The sequence below is a fragment of the Phocoena sinus genome, chromosome 7 (genome assembly GCF_008692025.1).
Source record: "Phocoena sinus isolate mPhoSin1 chromosome 7, mPhoSin1.pri, whole genome shotgun sequence".
Classification (NCBI taxonomy): domain Eukaryota; kingdom Metazoa; phylum Chordata; class Mammalia; order Artiodactyla; family Phocoenidae; genus Phocoena; species Phocoena sinus.
The window spans coordinates 90173567-90199979 of NC_045769.1; the positions used below are offsets into that span (position 1 = coordinate 90173567).

At 36.0% G+C, this 26413-nt stretch overlaps 1 protein-coding gene across 1 annotated transcript in view; it reads left to right on the plus strand.

Moving 5' to 3' along the window:
• Positions 1-26413, plus strand: part of LRP1B (LDL receptor related protein 1B) — a 1461391-nt gene that overhangs the window by 913653 nt on the left and 521325 nt on the right. Inside the window, 3 exon segments of the mRNA XM_032636635.1 lie at positions 8235-8375; positions 20126-20251; positions 21311-21442. Of these exon segments, the coding sequence (XP_032492526.1) occupies positions 8235-8375; positions 20126-20251; positions 21311-21442 (399 nt within the window).

Genomic DNA, 26413 nt, shown 5'->3' on the forward strand with positions numbered 1-26413 from the left:
CCATTTTCAATCAAGTTATTTATTTATTCGCTGTTGATTTATAGGAATTTTAATGATGTCTTTTCTATTTGTTTATTTCTTGTCTGTCTTCCTCACTAGAGCATAGGCTCTATAAAGAAAACTTATTCTTTCAACAATACCACACTGTCTCAATTACTGTAGCTTTATAATAAGTCTCAAAGTTTGGTATTGTCAATCTTCTAACTTTGTTCTCCATCATTTTTTTTTTTTTTTGAGAAAATATCTGCCAAATACCTAAGTCTGAATAGCCATAGATTGTAAGACATTCGTTCAAGGATAAAATGATATTCTGTGAAAAAAAGTAGCACATTCTTCCTGCAGTTCAAGCCATCTCATAAGTACATTTGTTCCACACAGTCATACTTCACTATGCACCAGAAGTGCTTTCTGAACACTCTTGATTTTGTCACTCAGAATATTAAAAAGGCCTGGACTGAAGAGTTAAGATTTAACAAAATCGATACTTTTTACTGGTCAATTAAGGACATTTTTAAGGAAAACTGGAATTTTTCTTCTTTTTTTTTTTTTTCTGTGACTGCATGGAAGTGAAGAATCCAATGATTCCAAGTACAGCTTTTGGACTTTTTAGACTGACATTTTATTTCTTTCCTTTTCTATCGTATTTTCTGTTTGTCTTTTTCTTCTTTATTATGGAAGATTTCCTCAACCACATTTTCTAGCCATTCTATTAAAAATATTTTTATTTAGAAATACTTTTTAATCTCTGAGTCCTGTTTTATTCTCTAAATACTACTTTTTAAAATGATCTTTAACTTTTCTAGAATGAGATATGTACTTGAATATATGATGATTTAAAAGATATTTTCTGAATTATTCATTTTGCATCTCTATGTTTTATCTTAGTGTTTACTTTCCACTCTGCTAATTTTCCTCATTGAACTTAATATCCTGGTTTCCCATGACATTTAAGAAAGGACTAGGTGATCTATCCTGGTTTCCTCTATCTTTATGAAAATAAAACTCTTTTCACTTGGTATCTTCCTTGCAGGGGGATCTCTTCCTGAGAGTTCTGCATAGCTTTGAACACATACTGCATTACATTTAGAGATTTAACACATGCAGCTTTCTGCTGAAGGCACAGATAGGTGCATGGCATGAAGATGTCTTGTAGGAGGGAGTTTGCAGGTTTTGCTTTAGAAGGTCAGGATTTGGGTTCTCCAAAGGTCAGAATGAAAATAACCTTTTTGCAGGGCACCAGCCTTAATATCCCCGATTTTTCACTATCTTAAAAAAGAGCTTTGCTTATGTATTTATTTGAGACTTTCTATCAGCCATTAGCCCTCTGTAAACTTAGGGCAAAGGGTGGGGGACATTGTGATGGTAGGTAGTATAACATATAAAAATATCTTGACTTAATCACCCTATTTTTAACCTTTGTTTGCACTTCACTCTGTTATTTCCAAGCTAAAAGCAAGGTCATCTAGAGTTCTGTGGAAGGGGATGTCTTCCATTCCTCCATAGCCTTTTTAAATCACATTCTAGGTTGCAACTTTATCTGCCTATTCCCCCATTTTCCTGTTTCCACACACTGACCATCTTGTACACTTGGTTTATATGCCTGTCATTCTCTTGTTTATTATGTGGATTCACTATGGGTTTATTCTGTTTTATGTTTTCATATTTCTGTTGCAGTGGGTTAGTAGAAGAAACAGAAGTGGAAACACATGTGCTCAATCCACTACACTGTGCTATACACCTTTCAAAAGAGTCTCTTACAAAGTCTCTGCCCTTTTTCTTCACAGAGAACTTCTCTGTTCCTAAAAATAAATTTGTGAGTGTAAATAAAAACATAAATGAATTAGCTACTCAAATTCACCATCATAATCTAAGTTCCATATCTATATGTCAAGAGAAAGAAGACTAAACTATCCATCTATGGAAGGAGACAGTGTAGAAATGAGATTTATGCCATGGACTCTACAATCAGTGCTTGGTTCGTAACCTGGAGCCACTATTCATTCTGTGATCCAGGAAAAACCACTTAACCTCTCTTTGCATCAGTGTTCTTAACTGTAAGATGGTTTAATAATAGTAGTACGTACCTTATAGAATTGTGAAGATTAAATGAATTACTCTGTAGTGTTTAGAACTGTGCATTGCACAAAAGTAGATTTAGAAAGGGATGGTTATTATTAATGTGTATCTTCTAGGTTGAAATTGATGTGGTCTCAGTTGTCATTAAGTTAGATGCTTGTTGAAAAGTCTAAATTGTTCAAAACATTTAAAATTATGATTTTTATTTAAACTTATTTCATTACGTTAAATTTTTTAATGCACTCAGCATGGAGACTTTGAAAGAACACTAGTTTTAGAGACAGGCCATATATGTATATTTGATTAAAACAATCTCTTTGCATCTCAGAATCTTCATCTATGAAATGAAAAATGATAGCAGCATCCTTATAGCTTTGCTATGACAGTTTGACATAATATAATAATAAATGTGAAATTTTACTAGAATTCTGGCTACTGGACTATTTTCTATCTGTGGCACATTTCAGAGTCTCTGCTACCAAATGAACACTCAATACAAGTTAGTAGTGCACATTTATAAAATTTCGGAGAAAGAAGCATAAACTATAAAAAATATGTTACTATAAATGTGAAGAATCCAGTAATGGAGAGTGCAAATGATTAAAAGCTTACACACTTGAAACAAAACTTAGAGAACAGTCCTTTTTATACTTGTTCAGATATCTTTTTGGATTTTGCTGTTCATTTAGAGATATAGCACAATACTACTATGATCATGGTTCAGATTGAAAATAATAAATTCTGTATTCCATATTAATTTGAAATATACTTTTAGTTATATCATGTGGTTTTTAAGAAAAAGAAAAGTATCTCTAATTGGAGAGAGAGGAGGAAAATTTAAACAATAGAATGTACTATGGGTTATATTTTTAAAAGTAAAAAATGGAGAGGGCAGACAGCAGAAGCAAGAAGAACTATAATCCTGCAGCCTGCGGAACAAAAACCACATTCACAGAAAGATAGACAAGATGAAAAGGCAGAGGGCTATGTACCAGATGAAGGAACAAGACAAAACCCCAGAAGAACAACTAAATGAAGTGGAGGTAGGTCACCTTCCAGAAAAAGAATTCAGAAAAATGATAGTGAAGATGATCCAGGACCTCGGAAAAAGAATGGAGGCAAAATCGAGAAGATGCAAGAAACGTTTAACAAAGACCTAGAAGAATTAAAGAACAAACAAAGAGAGATGAATAATACAATAACTGAAATGAAAACTACACTAGAAGGAATCAATAGCAGAATAACTAAGGCAGAAGAATGGAAAAGTGACCTGGAAGACAGAATGATGGAATTCACAGCTGCAAAACAGAATAAAGAAAAACGAATGAAAAGAAATGAAGACAGCCTAAGAGGATGTCATTCAGATTCAATGGAGAAATCAAGAGCTTTACAGAGAAGCAAAAGATAAGAGAATTCAGCACCACCAAACCAGCTCTACAACAAATGCTAAAGGAACTTCCCTAAGTGGGACACACAAGAGAAGAAAAGGACCTACAAAAACAAACCCAAAACAATTAAGAAAATGGTCATAGGAACATACACATGGATAATTACCTTAAAAGTGAATGGATTAGGGCTTCCCTGGTGGCGCAGTGGTTGAGAGTCCGCCTGCCGATGCAGGGGACGCGGGTTCGTGCCCCGGACCGGGAAGATCCCACATGCCGCGGAGCGGCTGGGCCCGTGAGCCATGGCCGCTGGGCCTGCGCATCCGGAGCCTGTGCCCCGCAACGGGAGAGGCCACAACAGTGAGAGGCCCGCATACCGCAAAAAAAAAAAAAAAAAAAAAAAAAAAAAAAAAGTGAATGGATTAAATGCTCCAGCCAAAAGACACAGGCTTTCTGAATGGATACAAAAACAAGACCCATCTATATGCTGTCTACAAGAGACCCACTTCAGACCTAGGGACACATACACACTGAAAGTGAGGGGATGGAAAAAGATAGTTCATGCAAATGGAAATGAAAAGAAAGCTGGAGTAGCAATACTCGTATCAGATAAAATAGACTTTAAAATAAAGAATGTTACAAGAGATAAGGAAGGACACTACATAATGATCAAGGGATCAATCCAAGAAGAAGATGTAAAAATGATAAATATATATGCACCCAACATAGGAGCACCTCAATACATAAGGCAAGTACTAACAGCTATAAAAGAGGAAATCGACAGTAACACAGTAATAGTGAGGGACTTTAACAGCCCACTTACACCAATGGACAGAATATCCAAAATGAAAATAAATAAGGAAACAGAAGCTTTAAATGACACAATAGACCAGATAGATTTAATTCATATTTATAGGACATTCCATCCAAATCAGCAGATTACACTTTCTTCTCAAGTGCACACATAACATTCTCCAGGATAGATCACATCTTGGGTCGCAAATCAAGCCTCAGAAAATATAAGAAAATTGAAATTATATTAAGCATCTTTTCTGACCACAATGCTATGAGACTAGAAATAAATTACAGGGGAAAAAAGGTAAGAAACACAAACACATGGAGGCTAAACAGTACGTTACTAAATAACCAAGAGATCACTGAAGAAATCAAAGAGGAAATCAAAAAATACCTAGAGACAAATGACAATGGAAACACGATGATCCAAAACCTATGGGATGCAGCAAAAGCAGTTCTAAGAGGGAATTTTATAGCTATACAAGCCTGCCTCAATAAACAAGAAAAATCTCAAATAAACAATCTAATCTTACACCTAAAGGAACTAGAGAAAGAAGAACAAACAAAACCCAAGGTTAACAGAAGGAAAGAAATCATAGAGATCAGAGCAGAAATAAATGAAATAGGAACAAAGAAAACAATAGCAAGATCAATAAAACTAAAAGCTGGTTCTTTGAGAAGACAAACAAAATTGATAAACCATTAACCAGACTCATCAAGAAAAGAGGGAGAGGACTCAAATCAATACAATTAGAAATGAAAAAGGAGAAGTTACAATGGACACCGCAGAAATACAAAGCATCCTGAGAGACTACTACAAGCAACTCTATGCCAATAAAATGGACAACCTGGAAGAAATGGACAAATTCTTCAAAAGGTATAACCTTCCAAGACTGAACCAGAAAGAAATAGAAAATATGGACAGACCAATCACAAGTAGTGAAATTGAAACTGTGTTTAAAAATCTTCCAACAAGGGCTTCCTTGGTGGTGCAGTGGTTGAGAGTCTCCTGCCGATGCAGGAAACACAGGTTCATGCCCCGGTCCAGGAGGATCCCACAAGCCGCGGAGCGGCTAGGCCTCTGAGCCATGGTTGCTGAGCCTGCACGTCCAGAGCCTGTGCTCCGCAACAGGAGAGGCCAAAACAGCGAGAGGCCTGCATACTGCAAAAAAAAAAAAAAAAAAATCTTCCAACAAACAAAAGTCCAGGACCAGATGGCTTCACAGGTGAATTCTATCAAACATTTAGAAAAGAGCTAACACCCATCCTTCTCAAACTCTTCCAAAAAATTGCAGAGGAAGGAACACTCCCAAACTCATTCTGTGAGGCCACCATCAGCCTGATACCAAAAGCAGACAAAGATACTACAAAAAAAGAAAATTACAGACCAATATCACTGATGAATATAGATGCAAAATGCTCAACAAAATACTAGCAAACAGAATTCAACAACACATTAACAGCATCAGACACCATGATTGAGTGGGATTTATCCCAGGGATGCACGGATTCCTCAATATATGCAAATCAATCAATGTAATACACCATATTAACAAATTGAAGCATAAAAACCATATGATCATCACAATAAATGCAGAAAAAGCTTTTGACAAAATTCAACACCAATTTATGATAAAAACTCTGCAGAAAGTGGGCATAGAGGGAACCTACCTCAACATAATAAAGGCCATGTACGACAAACCCACAGCAAACATCATTCTCAATGGTGAAAAACTGAAAGCATTTTCTCTAAGATCAGGAACAAGACAAGGATTTCCACTCTCACCACTATTATTCAACATAGTTTTGGAAGTCCTGGCCGTGGCAATCGGAGAAGAAAAAGAAATAAAAGGAATCCAAATTGGAAAAGAAGAAATAAAACTGTCACTGTTTGCAGATGACATGATACTATACATAGAGAATCCTAAAGATGCTACCAGAAAACTGCTAGAGCTAATCAATGAATTTGGTAAGGTTGCATGATACAAAATTAATGCACAGAAATCTCTTGCATTCCTATACACTAATGATGAAAAATTTGAAAGAGAAATTAAGGGCACACTCCCATTTACCACTGCAATGAAAAGAATAAAATATGTAGGAATAGACCTACCTAGGGAGACAAAAGAACTGTATGCAGAAAACTATAAGACACTGATGAAAGAAATTAAAGATGATACCAACAGATGAAGAGCTATACCATGTTCTTGGATTGGAAGAATCAATTTTGTGAAAATGACTATACTACCCAAAGAAATCTACAGATTCAATGCAATCTCTATCAAATTACCAGTGGCATTTTTTACAGAACTAGAAGAAAAAATCTTAAAATTTGTATGGAGACAGAAAAGACCCTGAATAGCCAAAGCAGTCTTGAGGGAAAAAAATGGAGCTGGAGGAATCTGACTTCAGACTATACTACAAAGCTACAGTAATCAAGACAATATAGTACTGGCACAAAAACAGAAACATAGATCAATGGAACAAGGTAGAAAGCTCAGAGATAAACCCATGCACCTATGGTCAACTACTCTATGACAAAGGAGGCAAGGATATACAATGGAGAAAAGACAGTCTCTTCAATTAGTGATGCTGGGAAAACTGGACAGCTACATTTAAAAGAATGAAATTAGAACACTACCTAACACCATACACAAAAATAAACTCGAAATGGATTAGAGACCTAAATATAAGACTGGATACTATAAAACTCTTAGAGGAAAACATAGGCAGAACACTCTGACATAAATCGCAGCAAGATCTTTTTTGATTCACCTCCTAGAGTAATGGAAATAAAAACAAAAATAAACAAATGGGACCTAATGAAATTTAAAAGCTTTTGTACAGCAAAGGAAACCATAAACAAAACAAAAAGAGAACCCTCAGAATGGGAGAAAATATTTGCAAATGAATCAATGGACAAAGGATTAATCTCCAAAATATATAAGCAGCTCATGCAGCTCAATATTAAATAAACAAACAACCAAATCCAAAAATGGGAAGAAGCCCTAAATAGATATTTCTCCAAAGAAGACATACAGATGGCCAAGAAACACATGAAAAGCTGCTCCAAATCACTAATTATTAGAGAAATGCAAATCAAAACTACAATGAGGTATTACCTCACTCCAGTTAGAATGGGCATCATCAGAAAATCTGCAAAGAACAAATGCTGGAGAGGGTGTGGAGAAAAGGGAACCCTCTTGGCACTGTTGGTGGGAATGTAAATTGATGCAGCCACTATGGAGAACAGTATGGAGGTTCCTCAAAAAACTAAAAATAGAATTACCATATGTACAGCAATCCCACTACTGGGCATATACCCAGAGAAAACCATAATTCAAAAAGACACATGCACCCCAATATTCATTGCAGCACTATTTACAATAGCCAGGTTATGGAAGCAACTTAAATGTCCATCGACAGACGAATGGATAAAGAAGATGTGGTACATATATATAATGGAATATTACTCAGCCATAAAAAGGAATGAAATTGGGTCATTTGTTGAGATGTGGATGGATGTAGAGACTGTCATACAGAGTGAAGTAGTCAGAAAGAGGAAAACAAATATCACATATTAATTCATGTATGTGGAACCTAGACAAATGGTACAGATGAACCGGTTTGCATCACAGAAGTTGAGGCAGATTTAGAGAACAAACTTATGGACACTGAGGGGAAAGCCACAGTGGGGGGTGGGGGTGGTGTGATGAATTGGGTGATTGGGATTGACCTTATACACTGATGTGTATAAAATTGATGACTAATAAGAACCTGCTGTATAAAAAAATTAAATTAAAAATATTTTTAAAAAACATTAAAAAAAGAAATAAAAATGATTTTGCTGTTTCTCATAGAAACAGGGTTTGGGAATTTAACAAAAGAAATCAGAAAGCACTAGAGTTTAATAGTTATTTATTATTATTTAATAAGATGATTATCTTTTTCATTAATAAAAACTTTTCATTTTTATAGATAAGAAACTGTGGTGGGCAGACCAAAACTTAGCTCAGCTGGGAACCTGCAGCAAAAGAGATGGAAGAAACCCCACTGTTCTAAGAAATAAGACTTCTGGGGTCGTTCATATGAAAGTGTATGATAAAGAAGCACAGCAAGGTAAGTCACACGGTAATGCATTTGTGCCGCCTTTTGAATATATAATGTTCTCTTTTTTCATATTATTTTCTCAAGTCAAAAATTGAAGTTCCGGGCTTCCCTGGTGGCGCAGTGGTTGAGAGTCCGCCTGCCGATGCAGGGGACACGGCTTCGTGCCCCAGTCCGGGAAGATCCCACATGCCGCGGAGCGGCTGGGCCCGTGAGCCATGGCCGCTGAGCCTGTGCGTCCGGAGCCTGTGCTCTGCAACGGGAGAGGCCACAACAGTGAGAGGCCCGCATACCGCAAAAAAAAAAAAAAAAAAAAAAAAAAAGAGATCAGAAAAATTGAAGTTCCCTATTTCCCTTCTAGTAAAAAAAAGGGGGGTGGCAAATGCTGCTTAATACTGTAGAAGGAATGCCTTTAGCATAAGGTATATAATGAGCTTTCAAAACATTAGCAAAGCTGCCCAAGGAATCTTAATTTGTCAGGTCTTCAAAGAGGTCTTATTTTGTTATTGATTTAAAAATATAAGAATAAGGAAAAAAATCCCAGTAAAATATATTCAATGTATAATTATGCCAGAAACAGAATGAACTAGGGGACTTCAAATGGACTATGTTGATGCAAGAATTTCATAACCAAAAGCACTTCATTGTTTGGCTCTAAGCATTTTGCGTTTTTGTTTTTGCTTGTCCAAATGGTGTGCAGTGAAATGGAGTGAGAGAACTAACAGATGGTTTACGTACGTGGACTTGTCACATTGCCCAAATGGCAATTAGATTAGAGATGCCAGCCAGTAGAGCCCTACACCTGCTAGTCTTTTCTTCGTTTTTGGTTCATGATCCATGACATTAGCAGAACTCCCTTCCTAGAAAAAATATTCTTCTATATTCTACTATCTTACTTAAATCTCTGCCGTGAAATCCTTTTCTTCATATATTTTTCTGCTTAGGAAAAAAATATCAAGAAAACTTAAAAGGATTTTTATTTAAAGGATTTGGGCATGTAGATCAAAGCAGATAAGAGTAGAGATAAGAATAGTGAACCAAAGGGATCACTAATTCTGAAGACAGGTGACAGCAATCAAGCAGGCAGAATTTATTGGAGATACCAATTGAGAGCCATTCCTGCACAGCCGGAGACAAAGTGAAGACCAGATTCATGGTTACCTTTTCTGATAAAAGCATGGGTCAAATTTCGGTCTGGAATCCTTTCTTGCCAGGAGCAGCAGGAAATATTTCTTTTTCAGGAAAAAAAAAATTTTAAGAGAAAAGAATTGCTTTGTAAAACCATCTGAACTGATTTCTGGGATCCATTCATGGTTGAGAAGACATTGACACCCAAACTCTTAGGCACAAGATCTGTACTTATTCTCTGATGTATATATATATATATATATATATATATATATATATATATATATATATATATATATTTGGTCATTGTCTATAATAATGAACAGGAATGTTTTCACTAGGAATTACTTAATAGAAAATTTCATGTATCAAAATAAATAATTTTACTGGCATTCAAGTCATGGAAAATAGATTATTTAACTGGGAATAAAATACTGGCACTCAATAAATAAAATATGGCACTTTTGTGGATTTCAATACAATCTGTTAAGTGTAAAAACTTACAGTACTATGATAAACTTTAGTTCATAGTCTATACTGAATGAGATTATATCTGAAAATACACATTATAAAATATAAATTAGAGACATTATATTTCCAAACATTTTTTAAAAATCTATATTTATTCCTTCAAAATGTGAACAAACACATACTATGAAATTGTAAATTAATATAATACATTGAATTTTTGTAGGTACAGTTCCAATAGTTTCTTGGAAGAAAAATTCATTGTATTATGCTTGTCTCACATTGTTCATTTTAACAAGATCCCCCTCATCTTTTTTTCTTTTTTTTTTTCATAACATAGGGCACTATCCATGATTCTTTTTATTTTTAACATCTTTATTGGGGTATAATTGCTTTACAATGGTGTGTTAGTTTCTGCTTTATAACAAAGTGAATCAGTTATACATATACATACGTTCCCATATCTCTTCCCTCTTGCGTCTCCCTCCCTCCAACCCTCCCTATCCCACCCCTCCAGGCGGTCACAAAGCACGGAGCTGATCTCCCTATGCTATGCGGCTGCTTCCCACTAGCTATCTACCTTACATTTGGTAGTGTATATATGTCCATGCCTCTCTCGCGCTTTGTCAGAGCTCACCCTTCCCCCTCCCCATATCCTCAAGTCCGTTCTCTAGTAGGTCTGTGTCTTTATTCCTGTCTTACCCCTAGGTTCTTCATGACTTTTTTTTTTCTTAAATTCCATATATATGTGTTAGCATATGGTATTTGTCTTTCTCTTTCTGACTTACTTCACTCTGTATGACAGACTCTAGGTCTATCCACCTCTTTACAAATAGCTCAATTTCATTTCTTTTTATGGCTGAGTAATATTCCATTGTATATATGTGCCACATCTTCTTTATCCATTCATCCAATGATGGGCACTTAGGTTGTATCCATTTCTGGGCTATTGTAAATAGAGCTGCAATGAACATTTTGGTACATGACTCTTTTTGAATTATGGTTTTCTCAGGGTATAGGCCCAGTAGTGGGATTGCTGGGTCATATGGTAGTTCAATTTGTAGTTTTTTAAGGAACCTCCATACTGTTCTCCATAGTGGCTGTACCAATTCACATTCCCACTAGCAGTGCAAGAGTGTTCCCTTTTCTCCACACCCTCTCCAGCATTTATTGTTTCTAGATTTTTTGATGATGGCCATTCTGACTGGTATGATATGATATCTCATTGTAGTTTTGATTTACATTTCTCTAATGATTAATGATGTTGAGCATTCTTTCATGTGTTTGTTGACAGTCTGTATATCTCCTTTGGAGAAATGTCTGTTTAGGTCTTCTGCCCATGTTTGGATTGGGTTGTTTGCTTTTTTTGTTATTGAGCTGCATGAGCTGCTTGTAAATTTTGGAGATTAATCCTTTGTCAGTTGCTTCATTTGCAAATATTTTCTCCCATTCTGAGGGCTGTCTTTTGGTCTTGTTTATGGTTTCCTTTGCTGTGCACAACCTTTGACGTTCCATTAGATCCCATTTGTTTATTTTTGTTTTTATTTCCATTTCTCTAGGAGGTGGGTCAAAAGAACTTGCTGTGATTTATGTCACAGAGTGTTCTGCCTATGTTTTCCTCTAAGAGTTTGATAGTTTCTGTCCTTACATTTAGGTCTTTAATCCATTTTGAGCTTATTTTTGTGTATGGTGTTAGGGAGTAATCTAATCTCATACTTTTACATGTACCTGTCCAGTTTTCCCAGCACCACTTATTGAAGAGGCTGTCCTTTCTCCACTGTACATCCCTGCCTCCTTTATCAAAGATAAGGTGACCATATGTGCGTGGGTTTATCTTTGGGCTTTCTATCCTGTTCCATTAATCTATATTTCTGTTTTTGTGCCAGTACCATACTGTCTTGACTACTGTAGCTTTGTAGTATAGTCTGAAGTCAGGGAGCCTGATTCCTCCAGCTCCGTTTTTCGTTCTCAAGATTGCTTTGGCTATTCGGGGTCTTTTGTGTTTCCATATAGATTGTGAACTTTTTTGTTCTAGTTCTGTAAAAAATGGCAGTGGTAGTTTGATAGGGATTGCATTGAATCTGTAGATTGCTTTGGATACTAGAGTCATTTTCACAATGTTGATTCTTCCAATCCAAGAACATGGTATATCTCTCCATCTATTTGTATCATCTTTAATTTCTTTCATCAGTGTCTTATAATTTTCTGCATACAGGTTTTTTTGTCTCCTTAGGTAGATTTATACCTAGATATTTTATTCTTTTTGTTGCAATGATAAATGGGAGTGTTTTCTTGATTTCACTTTCAGATTTTTCATCATTAGTGTATAGGAATGCCAGAGATTTCTGTGCATTAATTTTGTATCCTGTAACTTTACGAAATTCATTGATTAGCTCTAGTAGTTTTCTGGTAGCATCATTAGGATTCTCTATGTATAGTATCATGTCATCTGCAAACAGTGACAGCTTTACTTCTTTTCCAATTTGGATTCCTTTTATTTCCTTTTCTTCTCTGATTGCTGTGGCTAAACCTTCGAAAACTATGTTGAATAAGAGTGGTGAGAGTGGGCAACCTTGTCTTGTTCCTGATCTTAGTGGAAATGCTTTCAGTTTTTCACCATTGAGGATGATGTTGGCTGTGGGTTTGTCATATATGGCCTTTATTATGTTGAGGAAAGTTCCCTCTATGCCTACTTTCTGCAGGGTTTTTATCATAAATGGGTGTTGAATTTTTTCAAAAGCTTTCTCTGCATCTATTGAGATGATCATATGGTTTTTCTCCTTCAATTTGTTAATATGGTTTATCACATTGATTGATTTGCGTATATTGAAGAACCCTTGCATTCCTGGATAAACCCCACTTGATCATGGTGCATGATCCTTTTAATGTGCTGTTGGATTCTGTTTGCTAGTATTTTATTGAGGATTTTTGCATCTATGTTCATCAGTGATATTGGCCTGTAGTTTTCTTTCTTTGTGACATCCTTGTCTGGTTTTGGTATCAAGGTGATGGTGGCCTCGTAGAATGAATTTGAGAGTGTTCCTCCCTCTGCAATTTTTTGGAAGAGTTTTAGAAGGATAGGTGTTAGCTCTTCTCTAAATGTTTGATAGAATTCGCCTGTGAAGCCATCTGGTCCTGGGCTTTTGTTTGTTGGAAGATTTTTAATCACAGTTTCAATTTCAGTGCTTGTGATTGGTCTGTTTATATTTTCTATTTGTTTCTGATTCAGTCTTTGCAGGTTGTGCATTTCTAAGAATTTGTCCATTTCTTCCAGGTTGTCCATTTTATTGGGATAGTGTTGCTTGTAGTAATCTCTCATGATCTTTTGTATTTCTGCAGTATCAGTTGTTACTTCTCCTTTTCATTTTTAATTCTATTGATTTGAGTCTTCTCCCTTTTTTTCTTGATGAGTCTGGCTAATGGTTAATCTATTTTGTTATCTTCTCAAAGAACCAGCTTTTAGTTTTATTGATCTTTGCTATCATTTCCTTCATTTCTTTTTCATTTATTTCTGATCTGATTTTTAGGATTTCTTTCCTTCTGCTAACTTTGGGTTTTTTTGTTCTTCTTTCTCTAATTGCTTTAGGTGCAAGTTTAAGTTGTTTATCCGAGATGTTTCCTGTTTCTTAAGGTGGGCTTGTATTGCTATAAACTTCCCTCTTAGAACTGCTTTTGCTGCATCCCATAGGTTTTGGATCGTCGTGTCTCCACTGTCATTTGTTTCTAGGTATTTTTTGATTTCCTCTTTGATTTCTTCAGTGATCACTTCGTTATTAAGTAGTATACTGTTTAGCTTCCATGTGTTTGTATTTTTTACAGATCTTTTCCTGTAATTGATATCTAGTCTCATAGTGTTGTGGTCGGAAAAGATACTTGATACAATTTCAATGTTCTTAAATTTACCAAGGCTTGATTTGTGACCCAAGATATGATCTGTCCTGGAGAATGTTCCATGAGCACTTGAGAAAAATGTGTATTCTGTTGTTTTTGGATGAAGTGTCCTATAAATATCAATTAAGTCCATCTTGTTTAATGTATCATTTAAAGCTTGTGTTTTCTTATTTATTTTTATTTTGGATGATCTGTCCTTTGGTGAAAGTGGGGTGTTAAAGTCCCCTACTATGAATGTGTTACTGTTGATTTCCCCTTTTATGGCTGTTAGTTTTTGCCTTATGTATTGAGGTGCTCCTCTGTTGGGGTCATAAATATTTACAATTGTTATATCTTCTTCTTGAATCGATCCCTTGATCATTATGTAGTGTTCTTCATTGTCTCTTCTAATAGTCTTTATTTTAAAGTCTATTTTGTCTGATATGAGAATTGCTACTCCAGCTTTCTTTTGATTTCCGTTTGCATGGAATATCTTTTTCCATCCCCTTACTTTCAGTCTGTATGTGTCTCTAGGTCTGAAGTGGGTCTCTTGTAGACAGCATAAATATGGGTCATGTTTTTGTATCCATTCAGCCAATCTGTGTCTTTTGTTGGGAGCATTTAGTCCCTTTACACTTAAGGTAATTATTGGTATGTATGTTCCTATTCCCATTTTCTAAATTGTTTTGGGTTCGTTATTGTAGGTCTTTTCCTTCTCTTGTGTTTCTTGCCTAGAGATGATCCTTTAGCATTTGTTGTAAAGCTGGTTTGGTGGTGATGAACCCTCTCAGCTTTTGCTTGTCTGTAAAGGTTTTAATTTCTCCATCAAATCTGAATGAGATCCTTGCTTGGTAGAGTAATCTTGGCTGCAGGTTTTTCTCCTTCATCACTTTAAATATGTCCTGCCACTCCCTTCTGGCTTGCAGAATTTCTGCTGAGAGATCAGCTTTTACCTTATGGGGATTCCCTTGTGTGTTATTTGTTGTTTTTCCCTTGCTGCTTTTAATATGCTTGCTTTGTATTTAATTTTTGACAGTTTGATTAATATGTGTCTTGGCATATTTCTCCTTGGATGTATCCTGTATGGGACTCTCTGTGCTTCCTGGACTTGATTAACTGTTTCCTTTCCCTTATTAGGGAAGTTTTCAACTATAATCTCTTCAAATATTTTCTCAGTCCCTTTCTTTTTCTCTTCTTCTTCTGAAAGCCCTATAATTCGAATGTTGTTGTGTTTAGTGTTGTCCCAGAGGTCTCTGAGACTGTCCTCAGTTCTTTTCATTCTTTTTTCTTTATTCTGCTCTGCTGTAGTTGTTTCCAGCATTTTATCTTCCAGGTCACTTATCCGTTCTTCTGCCTCAGTTATTCTGTGCTTGATCCCATCTAGAGTATTTTTCATTTCATTTATTGTGTTGTTCATCATTGTTTCATCTTTAGTTCTTCTAGGTCCTTGTTAAATGTTTATTGCATTTTGTCTATTCTATTTCCAAGATTTTGGATCATCTTTACTCTCATTATTCTGAATTCTTTTTCAGGTAGACTGCCTATTTCCTCTTCATTTGTTAGCTCTGGTGGGTTTTTATCTTGCTCCTTCATCTGTGGTGTTTTGTTCTGTCTTCTCATTTTGCTTATCTTACTGTGTTTGGGGTCTCCTTTTTGCAGGCTGCAGGTTTGTAGTTCCCGTTGTTTTTGGTGTCTGTCCCCAGTGGCTAAGGTTGGTTCAGTGGGTTGTGTAGGCTTCCTGGTGGAGGGGACTAGTGCCTGTATTCTGGTGGATGAGGCTGGATCTTGTCTCTCTGGTGGGCAGGTCCCTGTGTGGTGGTGTGTTTTGGGGTGTCTGTGGACTTATTTTGATTTTAGGCAGCCTCTCTGCTAATGGGTGGGGTTGTGTTCCTGTTTTGCTAGTTGTTTGGCATAGGGTGTCCAGCACTGTAGTTTGCTGGTCGTTGAGTGAAGCTGGGTGCTGCTGTTTAGATGGAGATCTCTGGGAGATTTTTGCCGTTTGATATTATGTGGAGCTGGGACATCTCTTGTGGACCAGTGTCCTGAAGTTGGCTCTCCCACCTCAGAGGCACAACCCTGACTCCTGGCTGCAGCACCAAGAGCCTTACATCCACACGGTTCAGAATAAAAGGGAGAAAAAGTAGAGAGAAAGAATTAGTAGAAATAGAAAGAAAGAAGGAAAGAAAGAAAGGAGGGAAGGAGGGAAGGAAGGAAGGAAGAAAGAAAGAAGAAAAGGAAGGAAGGAAAGAAAGAAAGGAGGGAGGGAGGGACGGTGGGAGGAAGGAAGGAAGGAGGATAGGAAGGAACAAAGAAAGAAGATAAAGTAAAATAAAATAGAGTAAAAAATAATAAAGTTATTAAATTAAAAATAATTATTAAAAAAAATTTTTTTTTAAGTACGGATAGAACCTTAGGACAAATGGTGGAAGCAAAACTATACAGACAAAATCTCATACAGAAGCATACACATACACACTCACAAAAAGAGGAAAAGGGGAAAAAATCTTAAATCTTGTGCTCAAAGTCCAGTTCCTCAATTTGGGATGATTCGTTGTGTATTCAGGTATTCCACAGATGTAGGTTACATGAAGTTGATTGTGGAGCTTTAATCCACTGTTTATGAGGCTGCTGGGAGATATTTCCCTTTCTCTTCTTTGTTCTCACAGCTCCCAGGGACTCAGCTTTGGATTTGGCCCCGCCTGTGCGTGTAGGTCGCTGGAGGGCGTTTGTTTTTTGCTCAGACAGGATGGGGTTAAAGGAGCCGCTGATTCAGGGGCTCTGGCTCACTCAGGCCGGGGGAGGGAAGGGCACGGAGTGCGGGGCGGGCCTGCAGCGGCAGAGGCCAGCATGACGTTGCACCAGCCTGAGGCGCGCCGTGCGTTCTCACGGGGGATGTTGTCCCTGTATCCCGGGACTCTGGCAGTGGCGGGCTGCACAGGCTCCTCAGAAGGGAGGTGTGGATAGTGACCTGTGCTCGCACACAGGCTTCTTGGTGGCTGCAGCAGCAGCATTAGCGTCTCATTACCGTCTCTGGGGTCTGCGCTTTTAGCCACGGCTCACGCCCGTCTCTGGAGCTCCTTTAAGCAGTGCTCTTAATTCCCTCTCCTCGCGCACCAGGAAACAAAGAGGGAAGCTCCAGACCTTTTCCCGGACTCCCTCCCGGTTAGCCGTGGTGCACTAACCCCTTCAGGCTGTGTTCATGCCGTCAACCCCAGTCCTCTCCTGGTGCTCCGACCGAAGCCCAAGCCTCAGCTCCCAGCCCCGCCCACCCTGAAGGGTGAGCAGACAAGCCTCTAGGGCTGGTGAGTACCGGTCGGCACCGATCCTCTGTGCGGGAATCTCTGTACTCTGCCCTCTGCACCCTTGTTGCTGTGCTCTCCTCCGCGGCCCCAAAGCTCCCCACGTTCGCCACCCGCAGTCTCCGCCCGCGAAGGGGCTTCCTAGTGTGTGGAAACCTTTCCTCCTTCACAGCTCCCTCCCACTGGTGCAGGTCCCTTCCCTATTCTTTTGTCTCTATATTTTTCTTTTTTTCTTTTGCCCTACCCAGGTACGTGGGGAGTTTCTTACCTTTTGGGAGGTCTGAGGTCTTCTGCCAGCGTTCATTAGGTGTTCTGTAAGAGTTGTTCCATGTATTTCTGGTGTATCTGTGGGGAGGAAGGTGATCTCCACGTCTTACTCTTCCGCCACCTTCCCCTCGTCCCCTCCCCCCCTCATCTTTTAAGGATTTGATTCTATAGGTAGAGTTGTAGCTTATATGCACTGGGAAAGTATTAGCTGACAGGGCCCTCTAGTACTTATAAATTTATGGTATAATATGACTAAGCTTAAAATGCAGTGAAAATACTGTTTTTCCTGGAAGAATATGCTGATAAAAGCATCTGTATTAAAGACAGTCCCATTAACAGAATCATAGCAGGTAGCTTAAAAGCTTCATTAGTATGAAATATGAGCAATTTAAGACTATTTAAGGTGTTAACATTACTACCACTTTGGATTTCAAAGTACAATTAGCTACTTCATTTATCATTTTTGACACAGATCACTGGAGAGCTGAGACTTCTCATCAGTCAAGTGGACTTTCTATTTCCACTAGAGGATTTAGGAATGAGGTTTGAACATCAATATCATTACAAAATATTAAGCCAAACCAGTATTTCTAACCTGCTAGATATTCACTACCTAAATTATTACTTTAAAAATCTCTCTATATTTTTCCTACATCAAATCTATATTTAATAGGCAAAGATACTTATTAAAATAATGATGTGTTTTATTTTTTTGCCTTTTCTCTTTCACCATCATTTTCCCTTAGAGACTAAACAAATGATACATGGATTGTGTTATTGTTGTACAACATTAACATAATTAATTTTATTATTTATAAAAAATTATTACTATTATGTTTAAAAATGCACAGTCCCAGGATCTCCTTTTTCTTCTTTTTTCACATATTTTGGATATTATCAAGGTTATATAATGCCTCATTTTCTCTTGTTTTTATAAATCAACTCCAATCCATTTTTCTTTACTTCTTCAATTCCCTTGTTTCCCATACTCTCTGTTTGATGTTTTTTCAAACTTTATAGACGAGTATCACTTGTCAATCTCTTCCCAGTTTTCCAGTCTTTAGTGGTAGTTGAAGTAAATTTATATCCAAATGCATATCTCTATAGATTGGCATTGCATTAATGTACATTCACATGCTTTCTATAAAATGAAATACGTACATGGTCAGTATGGAATTACTATAGATCCATAAATACAATTGTCTCATTATTAAAATAATCATAGAGCTGAAAATTCATCTTAGTATTATAAGTCAGCTTGGAAAAAAGGGAATAAATCAATGAATCTCCATTAGTTTATATATGAGATAAAGGTAATCATTTCAGAAGTTCAGGGCAACTCAAATCTTAGTATGTGGACCTACATAAGAGCAACTGCCAGGTATAAGAAATGAGCAGAGAATGTGGTAGATCTCCTGTTGAGAACTCTCCCCAGTTAGGACTATTTCACACTTCAAAAATGACAGAACTTGTGACAGGTTTGATTGAACAATTAAATCCCATCAGACTATCTTGAATTCAGGAGATTAGAAATAATGAGCTTCATTGGTATTTTGAATTTTCCATAGAGCACTATTGATGTATAGCTTTCATAATGCTTTGTAATTCTCACTGGATTTACTGTACTTCATATCAGAGTTTGAACATCCAGTAAATGGCATTGCATGTCCTAGAATAATAAAAATGTTGTAAAACTGGGATATTTAATGAACTTGATGGATAAGATTGTAAATTACTTAACTTTATGTTACCAGCTTTAATTACACATTGGGCCTAGTAAATTTAATGGACCATCTTTATAAAATTCCAACCTGTGATTACCTAATATTTGTCATTGCTACCTCACAGGAATAAGGCAAATTAATATGCCAGTTAATTAGATTACTATTATGGGTGTGTTTTAAATCTATTTTTGAAGAATTATGTTCCTTGGAATGGCAAATTTTAGTTCCTTGCTTTTAAAAAATCAATTATACATATATGTATATATGTACCTCCTTACTTTCAATGGTATAGTTTTTGAGTTGAGTCAGTAATATAAATTAACAACTATTTATTTGATACATTTGGATAAAGTATTCTTGAAAAGGAAGTAACTGTAGAGTTGAAGTGAAATTTAGAAGTCAGAAAAGAGATTTCCTTGTTTCTGTGATCTTAAAATATTACAAAGATCTATGACCATATTCACGGCACACCAATTTCCTTTTGCTCTTCTATAACTATGAATCCTCTCATGTATCTTACTTTACAAAAAAATTATTTATTTATTGTAAATGTATTTTTATTGAGATATAATTGACAGATAATGTTGGTTAAGATGTATAATGTGTTGATTTAATACTTTATGTATGGCAATATGATTACCACCATAGTGCTATCTGTTACATCACATAATTATCATTTCTTTTTTGTGATGGGAACAATTAAGATCTAATCTCTTAGCAACTCTGAATTGTATTCTAATTGTATTCAAAGTTAAATTGATTCTATAAATTGAGTATAGTACTGTTGTCTGTAATCACTATGCAGTGCTTTTTTGGAAGGAGAAACTTCAACCATAATCTGCTACTTCAAATTATTTGAGGGAATAAAATATGATACCAATATGAAACAGCTGCATTTATAAATTAATAATAGCATAAATATTTATTCAAATTACTGATATTGAATTATACTTTCTTTAGTTTTTTTGATTTTTATGTTTCTTTTGTTTGTTTTCCTACTTTGCAGGCAGCAATTCCTGCCAACTAAATAATGGTGGATGTTCTCAGCTTTGTTTACCAACATCTGAAACTACAAGGACTTGCATGTGTACAGTTGGATATTATCTCCAAAAGAACCGCATGTCATGTCGAGGTATGAGGTTTTGAAAAATCTTAGTTCTGATGCATTTACTTCATCCATACAGATTTTAGGCAACCAAAGTCAGCTTTATCTGTGTCTACTGAGATTATCATATAATTTTTTATCCTTTATTTTGTTAGTGTGGTGTAACACTTTGATTGGTTTATGGATATTGAACCATCCTTGCATCCTTGGCAGAAATAACATTTGATCATGATGTATGATCCTTTTAATGTATTGTTAAATCAGTTTGCTAATATTTGTTGAGGATTTTCACCTCTGTGCTCATCAGTGATATTGGCCTGTTGTTTTATTTTCTTGTGGCATCTTTGTCTGGTTTTGGAATTAGGGTGATGCTGTCCCCATAGAATGAATTTGGAGGTGTTCTTCCTCTTGAATTTTTTTGGACTAGTTTGAAAAGGATCCTGAGATCCCAAAAGTGGCTGCTGCCAGCCTGTCAGTCCCCAGGGGGCTTCCCAATTGCCTCTTGCCTCTCAGAAGGCTCTCTGAGATCAGCAAGTGGATCTGACCTGGGCACCTTTCCAACTATTGTCTCTGTGCTGGGACTTGGAATATGTGAGATTTTGTGTGCACTCTTTAAGAGAGAAGCTTCTGTTTCCAATATATCTCTCCAAAACAAGTCCAGCTGATTTTCAAAGCCCAACTTTCTGGGGCTTTGTCTTTCCAGTGTAGGATCCTCAGGCTGGGAGTCCTGTGTGGGGTTCAGACCCCTCACTCCTCAGAGAGTACCTCTGTGGTTGTGACTTCTCTCCTGTTTGTGGGTCACTGACCTGGGAGTGTGTTTGTGTCCTGACTAGACCATGTCTCTGCCCCTCCTACCCATGTCATTGTGGCTCCTTCTTTATATCTGTAGGTGTGGAAAACCTTTTCTGCTAATCTTCAGATTGTTCTCATAGATAGTTGCTCTGTAAGTAGTTGTAATTTTGGCATGCCCGTGGGAGGAGGTGAGTTTGGGGTCTTTCTACTCTGCCATCTTGATACCCACCTCCTGCTAATGGAATGATTTTAATGTTATATATTCATTTTATTTTTGTTTCCTTTTAAATTTAGGTATAGAGTCATTTCTTATGTACTCTGTTCATGAAGGAATCAGGGGAATACCTCTGGAACCAAGTGACAAAATGGATGCCTTGATGCCTATATCAGGAACTTCATTTGCTGTGGGAATAGATTTCCATGCAGGTAAATAGCTTTTATTCATAATTTATGTATAATATTTTCACTTGATTTATTAAACATAATGGAAATATAACCTTTCCATCTGTACTCTGATAGTCAAGATGAGGAATAAGAAAGCAAATCAGAAATGAATTTTTAAGCCTAACACAAATTGTTATAAATAGGTTCTGTCTGAAAAAACTGAAGCAGAATTTTTCTAACATATAACATTTGAATTGCAAGTACATTAAAATGCCATGATTGGCATTTGGTTGCTTCATTTGTATTTCTATCTTTTTTTTATCTTTCAGATGACACTTTTACTTTTATCCAACTATAAATATTAAAAATAAAGCATTTTGATTTATTATTTACTTAAACATAATCTTATTTAAATTATTTTCCAGGATGTGGTTATCTATTCTAATATAGGTAATAGCAAATGAAATCCAAATAATGGAAACAATTATAAATGCTAAACCATTCTTTTTACTTTTGAATACAGTAGCTATCATTTCAGAGTCAGATTTTACCTTATCTTCTTGTTTTAGCAAACAGTGAAAGAAAGCAGATTGGACACTGTCGTTTTTTTGTGGCTAACACCAATGTGTGATTTGGGGGGAGTTCCCTCGTGGTCTAGTGGTTAGGATTCAGTGCTTTCACTGCCATGGCCCAGGTTCAGTCCTTGGTTGGAGAACTGAGATTCCACAAACTGCACGACAAGGCTAAAAAAAAAAAGAATTTGTGTGATTGGGAATTGATGGTAGACACTGTTAAATTTATTGAAGGAAATAAATTTTTTGTTCTAATTGCTAACTTCAGATATAGCATAACATTGGGTATATTTCTTTCATTAATATTCATATTTATTATTCTACCCTTGAAGGATTAAATTTATAAAAACAAATTTCTCCATCTCTCATCCAACTAAATCATATGCTTCCTGAGTTAATGTTTTGGTGTTGAAGATGTACTGCATGTTCCCAGTATATTTTTTATATATGTAAAGACAGTTTTGTCAGATGTTAAAAAAATCGTTCTTTGATCTATAATCTTTAAAAAAATCTTTAAACAGCAGCACATGGGCTTCTGGTAGTAAGCCTATTATTTCCCTCGGCTCTAACACATTTTGTTCAATCACGTGTTAATGAATTTTTGGCTACAAATCAGTGTATTACTGGGGATTTTTACAAATGGTTCAAAGATGACTTTTCTTAAGAAAATTATTTGCACCGAATATTTGGAATCACAAAGAGGGAAATTTCCTATGTTTTTTAAAATGGCTTTTTCCGAAAGGAAGGTATAGAACAAATATAGCATACTTTATTGAGCATTATGTAAATTTTGCCAAAATTAGTGTGATTTTTGATCAAACAAGGCTCTTTGATCCAACCTCATTTTTTGTGGAAGGCTCACTACCCTACCATGCGTAATCCACCCTGCCTCTTATTCACGTACGTGTTATTCTGTAGAATTTTATTATATAGGATTTAATAGGTGCAAAACTAAGAAAAACTTGAACTTCTTGAAAAGGGTGTATTTATATATGTGTATATATTTTTACTAAGTACATAGTCCCTTGTATTAGCCGGTATCACATAGTTGATTCTTTTAAAGACTACATAATGATTTTTGAAAGTATTTGATAAATTTCCAAATACAAATATCAAATAAGCCATTTGGTCAAATGTCCTGATTAGATCATTTGTAAATCTCTTGTTCCTTAAGGGCAAACTTATTATTTGCATGAGTTGAATTCACTTTCCAAGGTTTGTATGTTGGCCCTGAAATGGTTAAGTTTCATATAATGTGCCATGAGAGCAGATAATTTTATTTGCAAAGAATAGTACTCTCCCTGTTTCTAAATCCTTAGTAATTACTAATATTTTATAACAAACATATTTTGTATCTATTTTGATGATTTTCCATAGAGCACTTACTACTTATTAGTTAAAACTTTGTATTCTTCATATTATACCTGCCATATTTTAAAATTACATTCCTAGAAAGGAATTATTTTTGGAAAATCAATTTCTTCTAAATGCAAAAGGATATAGGCATATGGAATAGTCATGTGAAATTAGAATGTTTAAGAGTCTATTAAAATTTCTACTGTTAATCAGAAAATAGCAAGATAAAACTTGCTTTGAAATCTAAGAGGGCCAGAGACCTAGGGGCCAGTAAAACATACGGTGGGAAGAGACCAGACTTTTGCATCAGACAACTTGGATTCTAAAACCAGTTTAACCACTTACTAGTTCTATGACCTTGGGTGAATTACTTAATTTTTCTGAGGCTCAGTTTCCTCACTTTTGGGGATATTTAGATCGATGTCTGTAAATGTTTGGCACAGTGCTTGATATACATGAGTGCTCAGAAAATAGTAACAATACCTAATAATGGAAAGTAATAAATTGTAGAAATTAGCATATGTGATATATATTTACAAACATATTCTGCAAGCTATGTTTAAGCTCCCAGTTAGCAAAGATTTTGTTTTCTGTTCTTTGACTGATAGTATTTTTTCTATTCAGTTATCTGCATATAGTTGTTTCTTAACTTCTTGAGGACAGAAAGTGTACATTAGTAAACACCTCTAGTGAAAATGAACTTATTACTGCTAATGATGATAATGAATAGTCTGTAGAGCAGATATTTAAAGATTAAATAACACCACCAGGTATTTGAAGTCATTAAATGTAAACCTAGGAGGCTAGCAGACAGTAAACCAACCGAAACACTAATGATGATGGTGGTGTTGGCAGTAGTATCAAGAGTTTTCAACCATGTCTCCACGTACATTTGTGCTTCCATCTACTATACAGTCTGATCTTTTAATAATTGCATTTTATGAAAATACATGAACATAAGAATGTCAGCAACTTGATTCATAATAGCATTGTAGACCACATACAAGCTCTGTGACTTGATTGAATGAAGCTGCTTTAGGGAAGAAGGAAGGAAAATAATGAATTGCTCCAGAGAGATAGCGAAAATTTTTGATACATCACCCCCTATTTTTTTTATCAAGACCTTTATAACCTGATTATATGTTCTTCCTCTACTAGTTCCCTTTGCAGACATTCTATTTCCTCTTCTTTCATTAACTGCATTCACTTCAGGACATAATCTCTACTTTTAGGATCAATCAAAGGTAAGGATGACAAAATGAAAGAGCACAGTTGTCCCTTATTCTAAACATAATAAGGAAATGGTGTGAAGGAGGATCACTTGTGAAGTATAGCTATCATAATTTCTATAATACCAATTCACTACCACAATTCTCAGGGATAAATATATGCTCAAACCTGTACATTTCACAACAGATCTGAATCTTGCTGGGTTTTGGTTGTAATGAATTAAGGTTTTCTGCAGTGAAAGGATTTCTTTCACCAGATGAAGCAATTCTGGATACTATCCACAGAAGAAAGAAGACCCTGTGGCTCTTTTTAAATGTTCAAAGCATACTTATCACTTCACTGGAAAGGTCCCATTCCACTGGAAAAAAAAATACTAAGCTTTGAAAATCCTGGCCTGCTGGGTGATATTCCTCCTGATGAATGAATACTGCATTTGATGTTTTAAAAGATATATTTTAGTTAGGGGAAAAGCCTTCGAAATAAAGCTCACTGCTCCAGTTAGTAATATGATCTCCAGCAAGTAATGCTCTATTCAGTTCCGCCACCCACACCTTGGGGGTATTTATGACTTTTTCACAATAATCACATAATAGGATATTACTTAACTAGAGGAAATTCTACTCAGAGAATGGTGATTGACTGAACTTTCCCAGCTTATATTCTTTTCTCATCTTTTATCTCTTTTGTTCAAATTGGAGTTATCCAACTCAGTGTTAACAAATGTTGATTACTATCTGCTAGGAGTAGTACATCACAGCTAAATTGCTATGGGGGACAAAGATAAGCTAGGAATAGTTTCTGAGGTAATGCATGAATGGATAATCTATGGGAATTTTTTTTCTTTTTTAAAGAGAGCATCAAAGTACCATTATTTGGATGTCATTGCTTTACACTCACTATGGAGAATATTCTAATGCCTTTTTACAGCATCATACAGTGATCTGGCTATTAAGACAATACAAAAACTGAAGGAACATTTAACATTATACATCTGTTCAAATCCATAGAATGTAAAACACTAAGACTCAACCCTAATGTAAACTATATATCCTAATATAAACTATGGACATGTCAGTGTAGGTTCATTACTTGTAACAAATGTACCACTCTGGTATGAGATGTTGATAGTGGAGGAGGCTGTGAGTGTAGGAAAGGAAAGGGTATATGGGGACTCCTGCTCAAATTTGCTGTGAATCTAAAACTGCTGTAAAAAATAGTCTATTGAAAAAAAACTGCAACAACCCTGAAGGAGAATATGTGACAAAATTCTGTTGTCATATTTACACGGTTGAATATCACCTATTTACATGAAAGATTTTCTCCTCAATAGTTCCACAACATTTGCATATATCTTTGAATGTTAGAATTAGAAGGAACATTTGACACAATCTAGTGGCATTTCCTCATGTTACAGATAAGGAACCCAGAGAGATCAAGGGCTGCATGGTAATGGAGTGTCCTACTTTTAATTCTTTACACTATGCCATCTTGCCTTTGTAACCACTTAAACACAATTTTATTTAGACCATTGTTGGCATTACTTGATGAAACTACATGGTACTTCTGCAAATTTGTAGTGGTAAAAGATCATGCTTTATTTTGATTTATGTACTGAATCATATTACTTTAAACCCATCTAATAATTGAAGCAGGTGACACTCAAGTGAGAGTCTCTTTTTTATTATGCCTGGAGGCTTAGAAAAGAGCTGTTTACAATTTTTTTCTAATAACCACTCTGTCACCAACCAAGGCCGAAGAAGAATTATAGAAAGAATTCTTTTTATGTCAGTAACAGCAATAGCTTAAGAAATACAATACTGTTGCTTTGAGACATTTTTTCAATTTTATGGAAACC